Below are 23657 nucleotides of genomic sequence, written 5' to 3' on the forward strand. Positions count from 1 at the left end.
GTGACATTTCCATCTCTCTCTCTTCTGCCTTCCTCACTGACAGCACCGAAGGCTCACTTTTCTATCATTTTTTCCTCCTTTCATACATTTCCTTCATGCACCTTCACTAAGGCGGAGCCTGTCAGGGAGATACAGAAAAGTAGATCTAAAGACACCAGGAGAGAGAGAGAGAGAGAGAGAGACAGAGAGAGAGAGAGAGAGAGAGACAGAGAGAGAGAGAGAGAGAGAGAGAGAGATGGGAGGCAGAGTGATGTAGAGAGAGAGAGAGACCAGGAAAGAGAGAGAAAGAGGGCAACCAGGATGGAGATCCAGTAAAGAACATCCTGTCTAACGACTGATCATCTTGATGGTAAAATGGACACACCTTATGACTCAGCTAAAACTAGGGCACTTGCTTTCCAGCATCCTCAAACAGGCTCTCTAATGAGGAGGAACACACAGCATGGTTCCTGTATAATACAGAACAGAACGAGCCCTTCTCAATGTGAAGAGAGAGGACACACAGGGTGATATCCAGGTGAACCACAGAGACACGATGAAGAGGGCAGCACACCTGAAGTCAGCCACCAGAACCTGCTGCTGTGCTTGTGTTCTCATTTACTGAGTCTAGATGTTCATTCAGAGTTAGGTTACAGGAGGCTGGGTAACTAGGTTACAGGAGGCTGGGTAACTAGGTCACAGGAGGCTGGGTAACTAGGTTACAGGAGGCTGGGTAACTAGGTCACAGGAGGCTGGGTAACTAGGTCACAGGAGGCTGGGTAACTAGGTTACAGGAGGCTGGGTAACTAGGTCACAGGAGGCTGGGTAACTAGGTTACAGGAGGCTTGGTAACTACGTCACAGGAGGCTGGGTAACTAGGTTACAGGAGGCTGGGTAACTAGGTAACAGGAGGCTGGGTAACTAGGTTACAGGAGGCTGGGTAACTAGGTAACAGGAGGCTGGGTAACTAGGTCACAGGAGGCTGGGTAACTAGGTAACAGGAGGCTGGGTAACTAGGTCACAGGAAGCTGGGTAGCTAGGTTACAGGAGGCTGGGTAACTAGGTAACAGGAGGCTGGGTAACTAGGTCACAGGAGGCTGGGTAACTAGGTCACAAGAGGCTGGGTAACACATGGATGTGCCTCCAGGCTGCTGTTGCCACCTGCCTCTCCTCTGCAGGAGGAGACTCTGTAAAGCACAGCATCCACCCAGGATCACTGACACACAGCACCTGGCTCTCCTCTGTCTCATGCAGGATCACTGACACACAGCACCTGGCTGCCCTCTGCAGCATCCACCCAGGATCACTGACACACAGCACCTGGCTCTCCTCTGTCTCATTCAGGATCACTGACACACAGTACCTGGCTCTCCTCTGTCTCATGCAGGATCACTGACACACAGCACCTAGCTCTCCTCTGTCTCATGCAGGATCACTGACACACAGCACCTAACTGTCCTCTGCAGCATGCAGGATCACTGACACACAGCACCTAGCTGTCCTCTGCAGCATGCCGGATCACTGACACACAGCACCTAGCTGTCCTCTGTCTCATGCAGGATCACTGACACACAGCACCTGGCTGTCCTCTGCAGCATGCAGGATCACTTACTGACAGAAAATTGACTTCAGAATTGGGTTTCTGTGAAAGTGGAGACACCCCCCTACATACTTCAGCTAACAGAGTTTGCACACCGAGCTGAATGGGATTGTTTCCTCACCGGTAAGGATGAATGAGTACTCGTATCTCTATGATAGCAGGCTGGCCCCATAATGATTCTATTCATAGCTGACCTTGATCTGACCTTGACACCATAACATGAACATCTTATACAACTCAGGGCTTGTGAGCGTCATGCATGTGCAAGTTCCCCAGCATCCCACCCAGATGGGATGTGACACGTGACAAATCAAATCTACCTGAGGGTGTGGGTGGCTGGTCACCGGACAACTCTATGCCTTCTCCAATCAGGTTCATGATTTTCTCGATCTGAGGGGGAAGAAGAGGAACAGGAAGTGAGGTCACACCTCAAGGCACAATTGTGAGATCATTTATTCCCCAAAACATTTGGAAACATTTAAATTGTCGGTACAGTTAACAAAAGACAGTTATGGTTTTTGATATGACTGTTTTGTAAGGGCATGCTTTGTCAGTTCGATTATTATACCATTTCTTATATAATGATACAGGTTTTAGGAAGATGTGTCCCATGTATGTAATGAAGACCCTAAGGGAGGGGGGAAAGTGATGTGGTGTTCTGGGTGAGGTGGAGGTCGGGGAGGTGGAGGCCAGGGGGCCCGGGGGCCAGGGGGGGCCAGGGGGGCCAGGGGGGCCAGGGAGGCTGGGGGGCTGGGGGGCCAGGGGCCAGGGGGGCCAGGGGGCCAGGGGGGCTGGGGGGCCAGGGAGGCTGGGGAGGCCAGGGCGGCCAGGGAGGCTGGGGAGGCCGGGAGGCGGCAGGCCAGCAGGGATGGTTTGAGGTAATGGATTAAGAGCAGTCGTGGAACGTTGATGGGGTCTTAACATCCCCAGTCAGCAGAAAGAGAGGGAGCTGCTCAGGGCTGCAGGACAGGAGGATCAATCTGTGCAGCAGACACACCATCTGCAGCCACAACAACACTCTGGATCCACACCAGCATCCATCCTGACTAAACCATCAGAAGAGGGAGGGAGAGGGAGGGAGAGAGAGAGAGAGAGAGAGAGAGAGAGAGAGAGAGAGAGAGAGAGAGGGAGGGAGAGAGACAGAGAGAGGGAGAGAGAGAGAGAGACAGAGAGAGAGAGACAGAGAGAGAGAGAGAGAGAGAGAGAGAGAGAGAGAGAGACAGACAGAGAGAGAGGGAGAGAGAGAGAGGGAGAGAGACAGATAGAGAGAGAGAGAGACAGACAGAGAGAGAGGGAGAGAGAGAGAGAGAGAGAGAGAGAGAGAGAGACAGATAGAGAGAGAGAGAGAGAGAGAGAGAGAGAGAGAGAGAGAGAGAGAGAGAGAGAGAGAGAGAGAGAGAGAGAGATGGATATAGGGAGACTATCATGTCTGATCCAATCAGATCTCTGGACAGAGGACACCAGTAGTATTGAGGATGGATGAATGGATCGATAGATGGATAGAGGGATAGATGGATAGATGGAATGATGGAATGATGGACAGAGACTACTACTGCCTACTCTAACTCATCTATACTGTGACTGACTGTAACTCATCTATACTGTGACTGACTCTAACTCATCTATACTGTGACTGACTGTAACTCATCTATACTGTGACTGCCTCTAACTAATCTATACTGTGACTTCCTCTAACTAATCTTTACTGTGACTGCCTCTAACTAATCTATAATGTGACTGCCTCTAACTTATCTATAATGTGACTGCCTCTAACTAACCTTTACTGTGACTGCCTCTAACTCTACTGTGACTGCCTCTAACTCATCTATACTGTGACTGCCTCTAAGCTACCTACCCTAGCCATAGTGTAACCCAGAGTCTTGTTCCACCCTGTGATGTCATCTGCATATCGTCTAGCTAAAAAACCTGAAAAGCTCAATCTGTCTCTCAGCACAGACACAGAGAGAGTTCTGTGATGTAATATTTAGTGTTTGGAAAAGCCTGATGCACTTTGCTAGTGGCATCAACACTCAGAAAAAAACTTGATTCATTTGGAAGTCAGACACTAGGGACACGTGCTCCTGCCTGCAGCCCTTCTGCCTGCAGCCCTCCTGCCTGCAGCCAAACCCTGCTCCTGTCTTGTACTCTGAATCCCAGATCCCTCCAACCTCCCTCTTACATCCCTTCTACATCCCTCCTATCTCCCTCTTATATCCCTCCTACATCAACACACAGGTCCTCATTACGGCCCCCCAAAACACGTTTGAATTCAAAAGACCTAGAATGCAGAATCAGAATGGCGTTAGCTGGCCCATCCCCATCACCCCCCCCAGTACTGCGCTCACCAGGCGTGGGGGGGGGGGACTAGCTGGAGGGCAATGGTAAGAGTTTTTGAAAAACCTTGAAGCTATTAAAAGCCTAGCTTTCACAGCTGAGCACATCAGAAGATCTTCACAGCTTCAACAAGATCCTGCTCCTGTGTTTGCAGCAGTGTAACACACAACACAGTCATGAAGTGTGCTATTTGTCTATTGTGATTAACACTACTTGTTAAATCTGGATTTAAAGGCAAAAATAGTCTGGATTCCATCCACCATGGCTGAGGAGGACTGGAGCATCTCAGCATCCCGGTGTTTCCTGCCTCTCTGGGGGTATTTCCTGCCTCTCTGGGGGTGTTTCCTGCCTCTCTGGGGGTGTTTCCTGCCTCTCTGGGGGTGTTTCCTGCCTCTCTAGGGGTGTTTCCTGCCTCTCTGGGGGTGTTTCCTGCCTCTCTGGGGGTGTTTCCTGCCTCTCTAGAGGTGTTTCCTGCCTCTCTGGGGGTGTTTCCTGCCTCTCTGGGGGTGTTTCCTGCCTCTCTGGGGGTGTTTCCTGCCTCTCTAGGGGTGTTTCCTGCCTCTCTGGGGGTGTTTCCTGCCTCTCTGGGGGTGTTTCCTGCCTCTCTAGAGGTGTTTCCTGCCTCTCTGGGGGTGTTTCCTGCCTCTCTGGGGGTGTTTCCTGCCTCTCTGGGGGTGTTTCCTGCCTCTCTGGGGGTGTTTCCTGCCTCTCTGGGGGTGTTTCCTGCCTCTCTGGGGGTGTTTCCTGCCTCTCTGCTGGTGACCTCGTTTCTAGGAATGGCATCTCACACGGAGATGAGATACGCAGAGAAACTCAGTTACCATGGAACCTTCTGGGATCCCTGTTAGATTGTCTCTGTGCTGGCTAGAGTCTCGGCCCTGCGAGGAATAATCAAGAATCAGGATCTAATGGAAGAGAGTGATGGACAGAGAGAGAGAGAGAGAGAGAGAGACAGAGACAGAGAGAGAGAGAGAGAGAGAGAGAGACAGAGAGAGACAGAGAGAGAGAGAGAGACAGAGAGAGAGAGAGACACAGGGAGAGAGAGAGAGAGAGAGAGAGAGAGAGAGAGAGAGAGAGAGACAGAGAGAGAGAGAGAGAGAGAGAGAGAGAGGGGGGGGGGGGAAGAGAGAGGGAGCATTAGATAAAGAGAGAGATGTAGAGAGAAGATATAGCACAATCAAGTGTAGGGGCTTATTAAGAGGACTACAATGAACTGCGCTAATCTCATGGTGATCGTCCTGTACTCTGAGCCGATGTAATTGTTAATCTTTTTACCGAGCACTTCAATTTCCCCTGCTGTGGAGCCCGTAGAGCAACAATCCCTCACCAGACTGGGTCCCTCATTTTATAATTAAAGTCAACTTTTAAAATGAGTTGCCTGGAGCCATTTGAGTTGAGGAACTGGAGGTGTTGGGTAAACTACACCTCAGATGCTGTCACCAGAACCTAAGTCAGGCGCTTCAAAGTGACAAGAAACGGTTTCACTTTGGAGGAACGCTGAAGAGTATAATGTGAAGGAGCTATAGTACTTAAATATATATGTATACTAAAATACGTCTAAATATTTTTTATCGTGAATGTCTGTCCGAGAGTACAGGTAAGAGGCCCCTTTAATCTTCTCCCATATGTGCACATTCCTGATAATCACATTAAACTATAGGCTTAGAGTTGAATGACAGTATGCAGCCATTAAAGCGCTTAACCCAATTAGCAATAACAACGCACACCCTGGCCAGGCCTCTCTGCCTCCCTGCTAATGTGACATCATCATTCTGCTCTGATCCTAGGAGCTCCGCAGGGTAAACCTAGCAGCCGTGTCGAGAATGAAGCAGCGGGCAAAATGTCACTTACCCAATCCCTGCTCCCCCCTCCTGTGCCCTGCCCTACCTGTGTTTCCTGGGGAAGGTCTCCAGGGTTTGTGATACACGCATGCGTATCACTAGAACACACCACTGTGGTTGGTGGTTGGCCTTGGAACAAGGACACGCGGCCAATCGGGATCTCCAGAACCCAAAGGAGATGTCTGGCTGCTGGCTCCAACTCTATTGTGCAAAGTTAAACCCGTAGGCCTAGTACTGTAGTCTAGTTATCCCCCATCTAAACAGTTGCCTGATGTGGTCTAGCGTAGCCTAGTGTAGTTTACTGTAGTCTAGCGTTGCCTGAAGTCTAGCACAGCCTAGTACAGTAGTAGGCTACTGTCAGTACGTAGCGTAGCGTGGATTATCATAGCCTAGCATTGGCTCTGGATAAGAGCGTCTGCTAAAATGACTATATGCATATCACAGTTGGATTTTTTTAATGGCCTAACATCACCAGCAACAGCTGTTCTGATATTTGGAGACAATAACAAGAGTGAGTACAGGCTATGTGAAGCCCACCACAAAAGAGTTTCAGACAAACGCTGACCTCATGAAACCATGTCCCAGGGATGTTAGGATCCTCTCTAGTCATTTGGCTTCAATCAACGTCTTTTGATGTGAGCAAGGCCCAATCACAACCTGTTTGGTCTGCGTGCATGTGTGTGTGCCTGTGTGTGTATATGTGCATGTGTGTGTGCCTGTGTGTGTATATGTGCATGTGTGTGTGCCTGTGTGTGTATATGTGCATGTGTGTGTGCCTGTGTGTGTATATGTGCATGTGTGTGTGCCTGTGTGTGTATATGTGCATGTGTGTGTGCCTGTGTGTGTATATGTGCATGTGTGTGTGCCTGTGTGTGTATGTGTGCATGTGAGTGTGTGTGTTCTGCGCTCTCTCTGTCACTACTTCTCTCTCAGATCAGGAGGAGGGGTTGTTCACATTCTAAGCGCTTGCCTCAGCCTCAGCCCCAGCCCCAGCCCCAGCCCCAGCCCCAGCCCCAGCCCCAGCCCCAGCCCCAGCCCCAGCCCCAGCCTCAGCCCCAGCCCCAGCCCCAGCCCCAGCCCCAGCCCCAGCCCCAGCCCCAGCCTCAGCCTCAGCCTCAGCCCCAGCCTCAGCCTCAGCCCCAGCCCCAGCCCCAGCCCCAGCCCCAGCCCCAGCCCCAGCCCCAGCCCCAGCCCCAGTTCCAATAAACTCTCAACATTTGGAAGAGGAATAGACACTCAGGGGGCAGCTGCAAAACAGGATGCCCTTGAGAACAGGACGCCCCACCCTGCCAGACCAGTCTGAGTAAACAGTTTGGTCAGACTGGGGGGAGGGGGGCAGGTGGGGGAGGGCAGGGGGGAGGGCAGGGGGAGGGGCGGGGGGGAGGGCAGGGGGGAGGGGCGGGGGGGAGGGCAGGGGGGAGGGGCGGGCAGGGTTAGGTCTGGACTGGACTGGGGGAGGAGGAAGTGCTGCCAAAATTGAAGTGAGCACTGTCGCCTCTCGCTACAGACCCTGGAGCAGCGCGGGAGAGGCAGGGGAGGGGAGCCAGAGAGAGGAGAGGGGTACAGTGGAGCCGGAGCGTGGGTAGACCCCATGTGAAGCCAGCTGAGGGGATAAGGAGTGACAGCACAGGGCCAATTAGCCCCGTGTGGCAGGGCAGTGGGGGGGGAACAGGGCACTCATGCATTCAGCAGCTCCTGCCCTCGGGCTGGCTCCCTGTCCTGACAGCCTGACTGGACCAGGAGAGAGCACTGGACGCCTACGTCTCCTGCTGGTCTTCGTCCTCTCCAGACTCCTGCATATTATTCTGTCCTCTCTTTTTCTCCCTCTCGGTCACGGTGTCCTCCCTCCCTCTTTCCCTCCTTCTGTCCGTCCCTACATATTTCCTCGGCCCCAGAGCAGAATCATTACCTCATCCCACTCGGAGGCGAAGGAAGGCGAGTGCTCCACCCTCTGCTGGTCCTGCTGCCCCGAGCTGCAGTCGAACACAGACCCTCCGCGGCCTCCCAGAACGCCATCCTCTTCCGCCTGCGGCCACACCAACAGGTCCGAGTCAGACTTGGACAGGCTGCGGGTCAGCTTCAGCACCCCAGGCGGCCTGAGCCTGGCGGTGGGCACGGCCTCAGGCGAGTCCCTGGTCTCGGCCCTCTGGCTGGGGGCCACCTTGCCATGCGTGGTGTCAGCTTCCTTAGGGGCTGGCTCCATGTTTTTGTCCGGGTCGGGTCGGGGGGGTGGAGGCACCAGGCCCAGGTCTGTCCTGTGTATCTGGGGTGGTCAGGACGTGGAGGCCAGGGGAACACAGCTGATCCAGGCTTCTCTCTCCAGCTCCTCCTCGTCTCCCGGCTGAGGAAAGCAGGCAGACACAGAGAAGGATGTAAGACAACGGAGCAACAGGAAAAGATTTCCCTCTGCAACGCCGGCACACACTCCAGCTTAGTGACTGCACTCCTGTTTGGAGAGGGAGCGTGTAAGAGAGAGGCTTGTTGTGTGTGTGTGTGGATCTGATTCATATCTACTGGGTCCACCCACAACTGGTATCCTGCTTACCCCCGCCCCTCCCTGCCCCGCCCCTCCACCCCCCGCCCCTCCCCGCCCCTTCACCCCCCTCCCCGCCCAGTGACAGCCTCATATGAGTTTCTTTCCTCTGCTTTTCCTCCCTCGACTCTCTGGGCTCTCTTCCCCTCGCGTCCTGTGCTCCAGCAGAGACCAGGACTCTCAGGTTTCACAAGCACTGAGAACACCAGTCCCACAAAGATGGATCCCTGAAAGAGGATATCAGGATGGTAGCAAACTGAAGAACGAGTGAGATACGACACAAAACACCACATAAAACAGGGACACATCAGCCCTCCACACCACGCCCCCCCCCCCCCCCACACACACACACACACACACACACAAACACACTCATCTGATCATAGCTTTGAAAACATACATTACATTACACAATACAGAGCAGTTTCAAAACTAAACAATACAAGCATGTTTAGTTGGTCCATCTAAATGAGTTCAAGTAGTTTGCATAGCGTCATCTGACACATCCAGTCTCCCCTCTGAACCAAACCTGCTCTCACATACCGGTTCCTGTGTTTTTCCTCTCTGTTGTCTCAGTGTAAAGTCCTTGTTTGTCCTGTAATATTTTGTGATGTCTGTGCTGTCCTGTGTCCTCTGCGTCCTTACGTCTGTCCCTGTGCTGTTCCCTGTGCTGTGCCTGTGCTGTGCCTGTGCTGTGCCTGTGCTGTCCCTGTGCTGTCCCCGCGCTGTCTGGTCCTCTGTGGAGCTCTGCCCGTCTCCCTGGCCGTCTGCAGACTCCCTGAGCTGAGGAGCGCTGTGATCCTGGGCCTCAGAATGACAGCTGAGATAATCAGGTTACTGACGCACTGTGTGTCTGGTGCCGCTCGGAGGAGGGGGTGGTGAGGGGCGGCGGCGGGGGTAGGAGTCCTCCTCTAACCCAGTGTGAGGAGAGGAAGTCTGGGTCTGGGCGCTCGTCCCATTAGGGCTGGTGTCTTCCTGACGCAGATGAAGCCCTGAGGAAGAGGAAGGAGAGGAGTGCCTTGGTGTGAGGCTCACAACTTCACCTGTTGATGTTGACTCCTGTCGTGTTGGTATTCCTGGAGTTTGAAGCTTCCTTTGGCAGTGGGAGGGTAGAGGCAGAGGAGGGCGTGGTCTGGCAGTGGGAAATGAAGAAGTATTCCAAACAGTATAAAGTCATAAAATAGTCTTTGATTATTGCTAACTGATCAGTGGTTAAGGCCAGACCTCTTCAGAGGGTGGAGCCAGAGGGGGGCTGCATGACTGGGCAGGAATGCAGAGACCACTGGTTCCTGGTTCTCCCTCAGTTCTCCATCAGCTCCAAGGAGGGGGCTGGATTCCAACAAAAGGGTCCCTTGTGAGGTGCACTAAGGATTCACTAGCCCTAGGGCCGTGCTGCCTGGACCACAACCCCCACACCCCCAAACCATGTGACCGGTACTGGACCATGTGACCTGCCATCCAGTATGTGTCCCCAGGGGTCTGGCCTGGGTTAGGGTTAGGGCCCTGACCTCCCTGGGTTAGGGTTAGGGCCCTGACCTCCCTGGGTTAGGGTTAGGGCCCTGACCTCCCTGGGTTAGGGTTAGGGCCTGACCTCCCTGGGTTAGGGTTAGGGCCCTGACCTCCCTGGGTTAGGGTTAGGGCCCTGACCTCCCTGGGTTAGGGTTAGGGCCCTGACCTCCCTGGGTTAGGGTTAGGGCCTGACCTGCATTGCCTAGGCCCAAGAGAAGGAGAGGGAGAGAGGGAAGTGAGAAGGGGGAGAGGGAAGTGAGGGAGAAAGAGAGGAGAAGGGGAGGGGAGGGAAGGGGAGGGGAGGGGAGGGGAGGGGAGGGGAGGGGAGGGGAGGGGAGGGGAGGGGAGGGGAGGGGAGGGGAGGGGAGGGGAGGGGAGGGGAGGGGAGGGGAGAGAGGAAATAGAGGAGAGAGGAGAGAGGAAAGGAGAGAAAGTGAGAGAGAGCACCCACACAGCTCAACATAACAGGCAGTCACACCTGATAACTCTCAGTGAACAGAACACTGACTACATTTCATGGCGATGAGTAAACAATAACATGCCTGGCATGAAACCCTTCCAAACCGCTCCCAGCCATGTAGCCCATTGTTGAACTGTTGTTGACGTGGAGTAAATATTTACAGATGACTGAAGTCTCCACGGTGCATTAGAGGGACAGGAAGGACAGTTGTCCTGGTCCTTCATCTGGCTACAGAGCCCTGGGGGCCACAGTGAGTCATCAAGACACACACAAAGACAGGCAGAGAGACAGGCAGGCAGGCAGAGAGACAGGCAGAGAGACAGGCAGGCAGGCAGGCAGGCAGAGAGACAGGCAGGCAGGCAGGCAGGCAGAGAGACAGGCAGGCAGAGAGACAGGCAGAGAGACAGGCAGAGAGACAGGCAGGCAGGCAGGCAGAGAGACAGGCAGAGAGACAGGCAGAGAGACAGGCAGGCAGGCAGAGAGACAGGCAGGCAGGCAGGCAGGCAGGCAGGCAGGCAGAGAGACAGGCAGGCAGGCAGGCAGGCAGAGAGACAGGCAGGCAGGGAGGCAGACAGGCAGAGAGACAGACAGGCAGAGAGACAGGCAGGCAGGCAGAGAGACAGACAGGCAGAGAGACAGGCAGGCAGGCAGAGAGACAGACAGGCAGAGAGACAGGCAGGCAGGCAGGCAGGCAGGCAGGCAGGCAGGCAGGCAGGCAGGCAGAGAGACAGACAGGCAGAGAGACAGGCAGGTAGGCAGACAGGCAGAGAGACAGAAAGAGAAACAGACAGGCAGGCAGAGAGGCAGGCAGAGAGACAGGCAGGCAGGCCTTGAAATCTCATCGTAATGTAGCTGTCACAAATGGAGCTGACCAGAGACAGGAGACTGAGTCAGAACCAGCTTGGCTGAGGCCCTGTATCTGTCAGGCTGACCCCCAGAGAGACAGCCCTTCCAGGGGCCACACAGGGACCACGGCCCAGCACAGAGACAGCCCTTCCAGGGGCCACACAGGGACCTGGAGGGGCTGGGGACTGATATCCTCTGCAGGAAACAACTTGAATTCCTTCAAATGGTTTGGCAGCAGACAGAAGTGTGAAAGGATTCCGCTTCATGAAGACTGATGAGACAGGTGTTTCTGCAAGGAGCTGGGGGGTTGTAGATGAATGGCTTCACGTCTGCATCAAACAGATGCCAGAGAAGGACAGCTTTCATCGAGTCAGAACAAATGTTATTTTGGTGCAGCCCTTTGTGCTACAAGCATTGTCACAGAGCGCTTCACACATGCCCACGGATCAACACCTAGTATGGGGGTCAGATGGCTGAGCGGTTAGGAAATCAGGCTGTTAATCAGAAGGTTGCCGGTTCGATTTCCCAGCCGTGCAAAATGACATTGTCCTTGGGCAAGGCACTTCACCCTACTAACCCCAGGGTAATGTCCCTGTATTTACTGTAAGTTGTTCTGGTTAAGTGTCCGCTAAATGACTAAATGTAAATGTAGTACACATATAACTTAATTAATAAAACAACATCACTTATCTTGGCAGAATCGCTCATCCAAAGCGACTTGCAGATGGTGCAGCAGGAACCCCGTAAGACGAGCTAGGAGCTAATCAAGGAGATCCTGCAGACTATGATGTTTCAGGAGTATCTGTCTCACTGCCGGTACTGTCGCACTGTGGTAGTGTTCCTCTCTGGTCTCTCTGCCTCAGTGTGGTAGTGTTCCTCTCTGGTCTCTCTGCCTCGGTGTGATAGTGTTCCTCTCTGGTCTCTCTGCCTCAGTGTGGTAGTGTTCCTCTCTGGTCTCTCTGCCTCAGTGTGATAGTGTTCCTCTCTGGTGTCTCTGCCTTGGTGTGATAGTGTTCCTCTCTGGTCTCTCTGTCGCACTGTGGTAGTGTTCCTCTCTGGTCTCTCTGCCTCGGTGTGGTAGTGTTCCTCTCTGGTTTCTCTGCCTCAGTGTGATAGTGTTCCTCTCTGGTCTCTCTGCCTCAGTGTGGTAGTGTTCCTCTCTGGTCTCTCTGCCTCGGTGTGATAGTGTTCCTCTCTGGTGTCTCTGCCTTGGTGTGATAGTGTTCCTCTCTGGTCTCTCTGCCTCAGTGTGATAGTGTTCCTGTCTGGTGTCTCTGCCTCAGTGTGATAGTGTTCCTCTCTGGTCTCTCTGCCTCGGTGTGGTAGTGTTCCTCTCTGGTTTCTCTGCCTCAGTGTGATAGTGTTCCTCTCTGGTCTCTCTGCCTCAGTGTGGTAGTGTTCCTCTCTGGTCTCTCTGCCTCAGTGTGGTAGTGTTCCTCTCTGGTCTCTCTGCCTCGGTGTGATAGTGTTCCTCTCTGGTCTCTCTGCCTCGGTGTGGTAGTGTTCCTCTCTGGTTTCTCTGCCTCAGTGTGATAGTGTTCCTCTCTGGTCTCTCTGCCTCAGTGTGGTAGTGTTCCTCTCTGGTCTCTCTGCCTCAGTGTGGTAGTGTTCCTCTCTGGTCTCTCTGCCTCGGTGTGATAGTGTTCCTCTCTGGTGTCTCTGCCTTGGTGTGATAGTGTTCCTCTCTGGTCTCTCTGTCGCACTGTGGTAGTGTTCCTCTCTGGTCTCTCTGTCGCACTGTGGTAGTGTTCCTCTCTGGTCTCTCTGCCTCGGTGTGGTAGTGTTCTTCTCTGGTTTCTCTGCCTCAGTGTGATAGTGTTCCTCTCTGGTCTCTCTGCCTCAGTGTGATAGTGTTCCTCTCTGGTGTCTCTGCCTCAGTGTGATAGTGTTCCTCTCTGGTGTCTCTGCCTCAGTGTGATAGTGTTCCTCTCTGGTCTCTCTGCCTCGGTGTGATAGTGTTCCTCTCTGGTCTCTCTGCCTCGGTGTGATAGTGTTCCTCTCTGGTTTCTCTGCCTCAGTGTGATAGTGTTCCTCTCTGGTCTCTCTGCCTCAGTGTGATAGTGTTCCTCTCTGGTGTCTCTGCCTCGGTGTGATAGTGTTCCTGTCTGGTGTCTCTGCCTCAGTGTGATAGTGTTCCTCTCTGGTCTCTCTGCCTCGGTGTGATAGTGTTCCTCTCTGGTCTCTCTGCCTCGGTGTGATAGTGTTCCTCTCTGGTCTCTCTGCCTCAGTGTGATAGTGTTCCTCTCTGGTCTCTCTGCCTCAGTGTGGTAGTGTTCCTCTCTGGTCTCTCTGCCTCAGTGTGATAGTGTTCCTCTCTGGTGTCTCTGCCTTGGTGTGATAGTGTTCCTCTCTGGTCTCTCTGTCGCACTGTGGTAGTGTTCCTCTCTGGTCTCTCTGCCTCGGTGTGGTAGTGTTCCTCTCTGGTTTCTCTGCCTCAGTGTGATAGTGTTCCTCTCTGGTCTCTCTGCCTCAGTGTGGTAGTGTTCCTCTCTGGTCTCTCTGCCTCAGTGTGGTAGTGTTCCTGTCTGGTGTCTCTGCCTCAGTGTGATAGTGTTCCTCTCTGGTCTCTCTGCCTCAGTGTGATAGTGTTCCTCTCTGGTCTCTCTGCCTCAGTGTGATAGTGTTCCTCTCTGGTCTCTCTGCCTCAGTGTGATAGTGTTCCTCTCTGGTCTCTCTGCCTCAGTGTGATAGTGTTCCTCTCTGGTCTCTCTGCCTCAGTGTGATAGTGTTCCTCTCTGGTCTGGTGTGCAGGTTTTCCTGTACTGAGCAGCCCTGTGTGTGTGTGTGTGTGTGTGTGTGTGTAGAAGTGTGCAGGTTTTCCTGTGAAAACAATAGTGAGATGAGGTACATGTTTTTGGTTTTCTCATCATGGGGTTGCCATGACGAAGGGCTGGTGACATATTAAACACATTTCCTTGTTATTGCTGTTGGCAGAATAAGACTGCCTGAATCCACACAGAGAAATACACAGAAATAGAACACGTGCATTGTTTTTAATCACCTGTCAGATTGCTGCATGCTCTGATCGCTCACAGACCACACCAGAACCAACCACACACAACAGTCCAAATGTTCAACCAATCAAACAGAAAGGACGCCCGGTCTTGTGAACGTGACTGATAGGTTACGAGGGAAACTGAAGGGTGGTGGAGATCTGGAGGCAGAGAAAGGGAGAGAGGTTGAGGCAGGGTGAGAGGATGAGGCAGGGTGAGAGGATGAGGCAGAGGAAGGGAGAGAGGATGAGGCAGAGGAAGGGAGAGAGGATGAGGCAGGGTGAGAGGATGAGGAAGGTGAGAGGATGAGGCAGGGTGAGAGGATGAGGCAGGGAGAGAGGTTGAGGCAGGGAGAGAGGATGAGGCAGAGGAAGGGAGAGAGGATGAGGCAGAGGAAGGGAGAGAGGATGAGGCAGGGTGAGAGGATGAGGAAGGTGAGAGGATGAGGCAGGGTGAGAGGATGAGGCAGGGAGAGAGGTTGAGGCAGGGAGAGAGGATGAGGCAGGGTGAGAGGATGAGGCAGGTGAGAGGATGAGGCAGGGTGAGAGGATGAGGCAGGGTGAGAGGATGAGGCAAGTGAGAGGATGAGGCAGGGTAGTTCATCTCCTTACATCTCTGATGGCTGACGGAGAGGTCACTTCAAGCCTGATGTAGTCATGCCAGGTGTCCTTGTTAGGGTGGATGGATCCTGCTCAGAGAGCACACTGAGGGGCTGCCGGTCATGTCATTATTTATTTCTTTACATATTTTTTTCCTATTGATTGTTTGGCAACATTAATAATATACCAACTTGAATAATATGAACATGGATGCAAGTTGTACACCTGTGTGGTGTAGTTACACATATATATGTATATGTTTAGGTAAGTGGAAAACTCGCCCAGGGCGCCTAATGTGCTAGGTGCCACTGATGGGGAGAAACCCTGTCAGGCCTGGGGCTTCTGTCAGAGGAGAGGAAGACGAGGGAAGGAGGTCACTGGTGATGTGAAGATGAAGGTGCAGGGTGGAAGTACCTTGACTCGTTTCCACTGCCATCTGACACTGTTACAGCCATACGCTCTGGGAGAGATACTTACACATGATGAGTTTTCAATTTCACACAAAATGTGTTATTGACTGGCGAGGAGAGGATTGCAGGCTCCTCTGGGAAGCGAGGATGATGAGTGTTGTTTGAATAGGATAATACAAGATGATGGTTCAGTCAGTCTGCACGCTGAAGCTCTTTCATCTGCTGTGTGAATTCTTCCGTCCCGGTGATAGAGCAGAAATTGTTGTCGATATTTACAATAATTGTGAAGAAAAATGATAAAATCACAGAAGTGGTTTTCCATCTGTGTATGTGCCGCATCTCAGGTTCCAGCCCTGCATCTCAGGTTCCAGCCCTGCATCTCAGGTTCCAGCCCTGCATCTCAGGTTCCAGCCCTGCATCTCAGGTTCCAGCCCTGCATCTCAGGTTCCAGCCCTGCATCTCAGGTTCCAGCCCTGCATCTCAGGTTCCAGCCCTGCATCTTAGGTTCCAGCCCTGCATCTTAGGTTCCAGCCCTGCATCTCAGGTTCCAGCCCTGCATCTTACGTTCCAGCCCTGCATCTCAGGTTCCAGCCCTGCATCTCAGGTTCCAGCCCTGCATCTCAGGTTCCAGCCCTGCATCTCAGGTTCCAGCCCTGCATCTCAGGTTCCAGCCCTGCATCTCAGGTTCCAGCCCTGCATCTTAGGTTCCAGCCCTGCATCTTAGGTTCCAGCCCTGCATCTCAGGTTCCAGCCCTGCATCTTACGTTCCAGCCCTGCATCTCAGGTTCCAGCCCTGCATCTCAGGTTCCAGCCCTGCATCTTAGGTTCCAGCCCTGCATCTTAGGTTCCAGCCCTGCATCTCAGGTTCCAGCCCTGCATCTTACGTTCCAGCCCTGCATCTAAGGTTCCAGCCCTGCATCTTAGGTTCCAGCCCTGCATCTTAGGTTCCAGCCCTGCATCTTAGGTTCCAGCCCAGCATCTGACAGACAGACAGACAGAGAGCCTCTCAAAAGAGAAGTGTAACAAAGTAACTTGACAATTTGCCAGGGTGTAAACCGGGTGTAAACAGGGTGTAAACAGGGTGGAATGCACTGGGACCCGTTCACCCTCAAAGGAGGTAACAAAATCAAGATGGCCGCAATGTGGAGATGCACCACCACACTGTATATTACGATGGGATGAGGACCTGGATGAAAAATTCAGATCCCTCTGTATGAGGCGAGGTTGAATTAAATATTCATCCGGTTAAGTTGTTCCAAAATTACACAGACACTTTTAAGTGAACAGCTGTAACACTTATGTAGGATGTTCCATAGGAACATGAAGAAGACTGCACTTCTCTTCCTTGTTTAAGTTAGTCACCTTCAAACCTGCCTCTCTCCAAAACTGAAATACAATCAACTCTTAAGGACTTTATTCAAATACACAAACATCTTTACCATTCTCCCTGTATCCTTTTTATGTCAAAATGATATATCACTGCAAAACATTAGCCCCAGAAGCAACAAAAGAAGTTGAGAAAATCTTTGAGCAGATAATCGTATGCAACATTTGAAACTTGCTGAATTACATCTAGGAGGAGGACATTCTGGAGCTTTATGGTAAACTGTTTCTGTCCTTCTGACTTTTATAAACTGCCTCTACAAATTAAAATGTTGACAATGAATATTTCATGCAGGCATTTATAATAGATGGGGAGGCAGGAGGCAGGGAAGCAGGTAGCCTGGCTGTGATCAGGAGCCTGGACCGTCCGCCTCCGGACCTCCTCCAACACGTCAGCTCAGAAAGCACTTACTGTCGAGAAAGTCATCAAAACACAATAATACATGTCTCATTTGTGAGGAAAGGATCAGGACAGCGCTGTGTGCTGGATCAGGACAGCGCTGTGTGCTGGATCAGGACAGCGCTGTGTGTAGGATCAGGACAGCGCTATGTGCTGGATCAGGACAGCGCTGTGTGTAGGATCAGGACAGCGCTGTGTGCAGGATCAGGACAGCGCTGTGTGCTGGATCAGGACAGCGCTGTGTGCAGGATCAGGACAGCGCTGTGTGCTGGATCAGGACAGCGCTGTGTGCTGGATCAGGACAGCGCTGTGTGCTGGATCAGGACAGCGCTATGTGCAGGATCAGGACAGCGCTGTGTGCTGGATCAAGACAGCGCTGTATGCTGGATCAGGACAGCGCTGTGTGCTGGATCAGGACAGCGCTGTATGCTGGATCAGGACAGCGCTGTGTGTAGGATCAGGACAGCGCTGTGTGCTGGATCAAGAAAGCGCTGTATGCTGGATCATTGTGGCAGAGGTCTTGGAGGGTTACTATGGATGCTGGGTGGGGTATGTGTGTATGTGGGTGTACGTGGGTGTAACACTCACAGCCAGTGACCCCCGAAGGAAGAATTGTTCCGTTTCAGTGGACCCCCTAGTCTCAAGCTGAACACAGCCTCTGTTTAATAATGACATTACATCTGAAAACTCTGTTTCCATGTGATATTTCCTGGCATATATACAGAAATACTTTCTCCCTGTGCAGCACCCCTCCTCAGTCTACACAAACCCTTACGTCGGATCATCACTTATAATTAATCAGTTTTATTAGACATGAATCCTTACTCTGCTAATGTGCCACATCTCTCAAGTTCCACCCTTTACACTGGCAACCAGGCCAAATCAGTTCCACTTGGGTGGTCAGACACTGGCTGACACTAAATCCATCACAGTGCTGAGGACAGAAAGAGATGAGTTGGAATTATAATTATAATTTCATGACACCTTCCTCCATGGTTCACTTGTAATTGCCCAGTAATTAAATCTTGCAACTGGAATTTAACTTAATTCTAGTTTAGATTAAGTTATGAATCAGAAGTAGAGTAATCTAGGTTGGTCTATAATCCACAGTATGTTTCAGTAGGCTTCCCATGATGTGGAGAAACGACACAACAGTAATGCTGTTTTAATTAGCTACTTAGTTAAGTGGTTAACTAGGAAAAATAACTATTATACTGCATGAGCTGGCGCACATACACATACCAGTGTGTGTAGAGACCAGGTGACAGTGACCAGGTGATAGTGACCAGGTGATAGTGACCAGGTGTGAGGGACCAGGTGATAGTGACCAGGTGATAGCGACCAGGGCTAACTGTTACCGGGGGAAACGGAGCGTGTGAGGTGTTCCTCTGATGTTAACGTGTAGATGTAGCCCCAGAGAAGACCTGCTGCATAATCCAGACAGAAAGAGAGAAGAGAGAGAGAGAAGAGAGAGGAGAAAGAGAGGGAGGAGAGAGAGAGAAAGAGGAGAGGAAAGAGAAGAGAGAGAGAGAGAGAGAGAGAAAGAGGAGAGGAAAGAGAAGAGAGAGAGAGAGGAGAGAGAGAGCAGTTTTCCCCGAGGCTCCAGAAAATGGATATTGATTCAGAGCCATGACTAAATGGATTAAATTACAGAGTAGTGGTGTTGGTGGCAGGGCAGTGGATGGGCGGGTGAAAAGGGGGTGAGCGGGGGGTGAGGAGAAGGGACTCTGCCAAGCTTCCTTCGTTCCATCCTATATTTCTGATTGGCAGCCCACTCCCTCACCCACTCTCACCCATTACTGAGTTTGGTTTTAGGTTAAGGGTTTAGGTGCAATTCCATGGGCATCTGTGAAGGAGATGCTGTCTGCAGCCAGCCCTGTCTGCAGCCGGCCCGTCTGCAGCCAGCCCCGTCAATCTTGCAACTGGAATTTAACTTAATTCTGGGATGGTCATGCAAGGAAAGCCTGGACAGATTGTCCAGCGCCTGCCTGAGACAGGGACGATATCAAAGTAGCTTTATTGGCATGACAATCTTTGAATTGCCAAAGTGCTAGCTATATTGAAACGAGACTAAAATAAACAAAGCATAAATCTCATTGTCGTTGTTTTCACGTCTCTTTATCTCGTGTATAGATGTCTTTGTTTGTGGTCTGCAGAACAGGGGTTGCTGGGCTGAATGGAGAACTCAACATAGCAGTTTCTCCTGCATGCTCTGAGTGTTAATATCCTACCGATTTAATGCATGCGATTGCGCGACAAGAATATCAAACGCGCCAGCTAGTAGCAACCAGAACATCAGAGCAGGGCTGGCTTTAATCCCCGAGGCCACTTCCTCTCATCTGGTTTGATAACGTCCGTGAACAATTGGAAAATGTTCAAAGATTTAGGTGTCATTTTCGGAGTCCAACAGACGTTGGGTGTTCTTCCAACACTTTTGATAGAACGATATTAGCTTTACTATTTTGGTCCGTTTCTTGCATTTGATTTGCGATGAGATTCGTCCTGTTCACAATTTAACATTCCAGAGCAATAATGCAATGCACTTAGTTAGCTGACGCTTTTATGCAAATTAACCTACGGTAAGGATTTTGAACCTGCAACCTGGTCATCTGCAGTGAAGTAGGCTACTCTAACCACTGACCTACACCGCCCCTCACATGGAAACCTAATCAGAATTAAACTCGCCCAAGAAAAAGTCAATAAAAAAAGCTTTTCTTCCAAAAAACACACCAAAAAAGTGCAACCATGGTCTAAAAGGCTCCAATGTTTAACTGTCGCTTCCACTGCACTCTCCCTCCCCCATGACTGGGGGACCTGAACGCCTCTTTATGGGATAATTGAATATTCATAAAGAACTCTCTCCCTTCCAGCTGACACATGGACATCCGCATATGCTGTAGCTATATGAAGTGTATACATTAACATTTCTTCCAGCTCAGTGCAGTGGCAGCCCTCACCGGCAGCAGGACGTGGGGAAGGTGCATGTTCATTGAGCCCTTAATGGATCCCATCCCTGAGAGTAGTCATGCCATTGCCTACAATCATGTTTTAATCAAATATATTAAGAAAAGCGATGACACCGAATTTTATTTTTAGCAACTTGCAGCTTTGAAAAATTCCTGATGGATGCTGTGAACTGTCTATCGATGCTAACTATGCACAGCTACGCCCCCATGTTATCAGTTGCTACATCAGAGGTAGCGTTAGTTTGTAGCATCTCTTCTTGTGGTTTTTGTATATTGAATGTTGGAAAATCTGTGGATAACACTCATTTCCTGAAAGTGAAGACATTACTATTACAGTACATAGCACTGCTGATCTAGACCTCAGAACTCGTCCTCTCCTTCCTCCCCTGCACACAATCCAGCCCCTCCGTCTCTGATGAGCTGCAGTGAGTCTCTAGCGCCACCTGGATGTCACCATGCATAACCTCAGCAGACCTCCACAACCTGCTGTTTCAACGGCAGCTTACAGATAAACCAAAACAACTCCAAGTCAACACACTTTATTTCACGAAGAGAAGACTGGACTACATTTTTATAAAACAATGGCACAATAAAAAGAAATCAGAGAGCTGTCGACTTGGAAAGTAAAGTCTTACAGTGAGCATCTAATTCAGAAACTTTAAAAAAACACACCATGCTTCAAAAAAAACTAACACCTGAAGGGTGGAATATCACATCTGCTTGTGTGTGACATCACTAACAAACACCATGACCAGGTGTGTGTGTGACATCACTAACAAACACCATGACCAGGTGTGTGTGTGACATCACTAACAAACACCATGACCAGGTGTGTGTGTGACATCACTAACAAACACCATGACCAGGTGTGTGTGTGACATCACTAACAAACACCATGACCAGGTGTGTGTGTGTGACATCACTAACAAACACCATGACCAGGTGTGTGTGTGACATCACTAACAAACACCATGACCAGGTGTGTGTGTGACATCACTAACAAACACCATGACCAGGTGTGTGTGTGACATCACTAACAAACACCATGACCAGGTGTGTGTGTGACATCACTAACAAACACCATGACCAGGTGTGTGTGTGTTGGGGTGGGGGGGATGCTAACTCTAAAAATGATGATAGTCCCAGGATCAGGAACACAAATGTCTCCAAAAACTCAAAACGACCTACTGCTGTGGCAGAGCGAGAGTCCTCCAGAGTCAGAGAGTGAATGTTCATGAAGGAGCCAATCAGAGGACTCCCTCCTGGCCTGTGGAGTTCCGGGGGCCCTATCTGTCTGGCCTCATCATGCCCGGCCGGACCGGCATCATCATTGGTCGAGGCGGGCGCATCATGTGAGGTCCTGGCATCATTTGCATATGGCCTCCCATTGGTGGACGCATCCCTGGACCTGAAGGACAGGACACGAAGGGTTGGACACCAGCCAACATGAAAACACCGTCAGCACATCATGACGGGTCAGGCATGAGATGAAATAGTTGGGGACTCAGTCACAGACGCATGTCCTTGGAGGGTTTTTGTCAGATGGAGGTGAGCAGCCAGACATGTATAGTGAATAAATAATTCTGTCCTAAAGGAGTCATCTTGGCAGACTCGACAAACAGACCAGATCATATTTGATTGACTGCATGTTAAGTCTGACATGTGTAGTGCCATTTTAACTAACCATCACAGTGTTAGGCTGCTGGTAGATATTTTCAACTGTTTATTAGCTGTTACCGAACATAACTTTCTCAATATCTGGTCATATCCTTGAACTTATTTCAGGATCAATGTTTATTTTAATTTTAAATTTACATTTTGTTCATTTAGTATACTATCATCTAATGCAACGTACGAATACTGCATGTAGAATGTATGGCAGAGGATCATGGATTAGGGGTACTTGGATCCAACCGTTTGTCCAGTGGTCAGATTTAAGGAACAATGTGAATTTAGGGTTTAGGTTGGTTGAGGGGCAGTTCTATGGGTGCATGTGAAGCCCTCTGACATTGCTTGTAAAAAGGGCTATACCAATAAAGTTGTATTATATTTGAATTGAAAGTGAGCTGTGGGTCCCAGTCTTACCTGGTCCTCCTGGCATCATCCCATGAGGAGGGGGCCCCATCATGGGCATCATGGGGGGGCCTCCCATGGGGGGCGTGGGCAGCATGCCGGGGCGCGGAGGGCCCCCTGGGGGTCACAACACAGACAGGATTATTCAGATTTGAGGTTATTAGTCACTGAACAAAGACACTGAAGAAACAACTTGTTGGTCCTGAGTTTTGTTAGGCGATGAAACACAGTAGATGTACAGCGGAGCTGAACAGAGAGCCTGTCTGGGGACTTATGGCAGAGGGGAACCAAGTGCAGTCCACTCCGGTCTAAGTATGTTTGACAGAATTTCTACATGTGAAGCAGCAAGCATCAGATCATCTTTGATCCCCAGCTTGGCCATGTTGTCTTACCTGGGGGAGGGGCGCCAGGGAATGGGGTGCTGGGAATCTTGCCCTGCTGGAACGCAGCCGCTGTGGAGGAAACACACTCATCAGACACACCAACAGCTGCACGGTGACTGCTCACGACCACATCACCAGTCGCGGGGTCAATTTGGTAATCAGATAGTCACAGAGAACAAGGCTTTCAACGTGCCGACACCACATTCACTGTCTGCCTACTTGTTTTATCAATGAGGCTCTGCGCCTGTTCCTCCATCCACTTCTGGTAGTAGTCCTTCACATTCTCCTTGTGTTTTCTTCCACTGCAGTGGGTCTTTCTCACAGACGGCTGTCAGAGATCAACGTATTATTAACTGCATCATCATGAAATGTATTTTACATCACAAAATCCTATGATTATTCTTCAGTTACTTACCGAGTCATGTGTGAGGTACGTATCGCAATAGTCACAGTAAAATCTACGGGATTCAAAGAGATTTGGTCATTGTAGCTAGCTAGCTAGCTAATTCGTCTAAACATCAAACAAAGCAATTTAGCCAATTTCACTACATCCTCTAAGAAAGCGAAAACTTATACGTTGATATGATCAACAAAGTTACGTTTTTACTTTCTCAGAGTCAACGTGAATTGACATGTTAAGTGAGCATTTTATATAATAGTAACGTCAACTGTAGCAAAGATTATCCACTGTGCCGGTGATGATAGCATAGCAAACGTTAAACTAGCTAGCTATGTTGGAGCTAGCTAGTCTAGCTAGCTAACGTCCAAAAGAGCTAGCTACTAACACGTTTTTATGTTTCTGTTTCATAGCCAGCATGCTCAAACGATTGTTCATAAACATGTTTACAATAATTTGACCCACGACAAGTATGCTTTCAAGTTAAATGTGTAATCGAAAGATAGACTTACTTCGGCATGTTGTTCAAGCAACGCTGCCCCTCTGCCGCCGTGAATTCGTCACTTCCTGCCTGGTGTTCGATATAAATATTCGTAGACGCAAGGTTTGCTCTGACGGTTCCACCTGAAACAAATGCTATTATATATCTTGTCTTTAGTCGGTGATTGACTAAATTATCACAAATAAGGGATTGAGTACATGGTTGGTGTGAGAAGACAGAAATTGTATGGATTTGATTCAAAACATTTGAATTAATTTTTGGGCAAAAGTACACTTCCAGCAATGTAATTACGCTTTCAGAATCTGCCACACCACCTAGAAAATGGTCAGGCAATAAATACATACATAACTTTATAAGAATAAAACAATTAACCAGATAAAGTATACGTTTTTAAAATGTTTTTTACTGTATGTTACCGTTAAATTCAGTTTGTCAGCAACCTCGACGCA

The 23657-nt window shown here is 50.5% G+C and overlaps 2 protein-coding genes across 2 annotated transcripts in view; both read right to left on the bottom strand.

Moving 5' to 3' along the window:
- anks1ab (ankyrin repeat and sterile alpha motif domain containing 1Ab) overlaps positions 1–8206 on the bottom strand; it is a 28169-nt gene extending 19963 nt beyond the window's left edge. Inside the window, exons 1-2 of the mRNA XM_084705251.1 lie at positions 7664–8206; positions 1900–1969 (exon numbers count right to left, since the gene is read on the bottom strand). Of these exons, the coding sequence (XP_084561377.1) occupies positions 1900–1969; positions 7664–7957 (364 nt within the window). The 5' untranslated portion in view covers positions 7958–8206. The remainder of the gene's footprint in view (positions 1–1899; positions 1970–7663) is intronic.
- A 12170-nt stretch (positions 8207–20376) lies between these two features.
- On the bottom strand, positions 20377–23325 carry snrpc (small nuclear ribonucleoprotein polypeptide C). The gene is made up of 6 exons (XM_084705267.1): positions 23219–23325; positions 22725–22767; positions 22529–22637; positions 22319–22378; positions 21939–22043; positions 20377–21261 (listed from the first exon to the last, which is right to left on the bottom strand). Exons 1-6 carry the CDS (start codon positions 23224–23226, stop codon positions 21140–21142), a joined length of 447 nt encoding a protein of 148 aa, XP_084561393.1. The 5' UTR covers positions 23227–23325; the 3' UTR covers positions 20377–21139.
- Positions 23326–23657: the final 332 nt, after the last annotated feature.

The sequence above is a fragment of the Hypomesus nipponensis genome, chromosome 9 (assembly GCF_054491055.1).
Source record: "Hypomesus nipponensis isolate SF chromosome 9, ASM5449105v1, whole genome shotgun sequence".
In the NCBI taxonomy this organism is placed as follows: domain Eukaryota; kingdom Metazoa; phylum Chordata; class Actinopteri; order Osmeriformes; family Osmeridae; genus Hypomesus; species Hypomesus nipponensis.

What these genes read in the sequence shown, in the direction of transcription:
- snrpc (XM_084705267.1), bottom strand. An exon ending in CGTACCTCACACATGACTCG is followed by an intron (nt 22,638 to 22,724) that starts GTAAGTAACTGA and finishes GATCTCTGACAG; the next exon opens with CCGTCTGTGAGAAAGACCCA. An exon ending in CCCTGGCGCCCCTCCCCCAG is followed by an intron (nt 22,044 to 22,318) that starts GTAAGACAACAT and finishes TGTGACCCCCAG; the next exon opens with GGGGCCCTCCGCGCCCCGGC.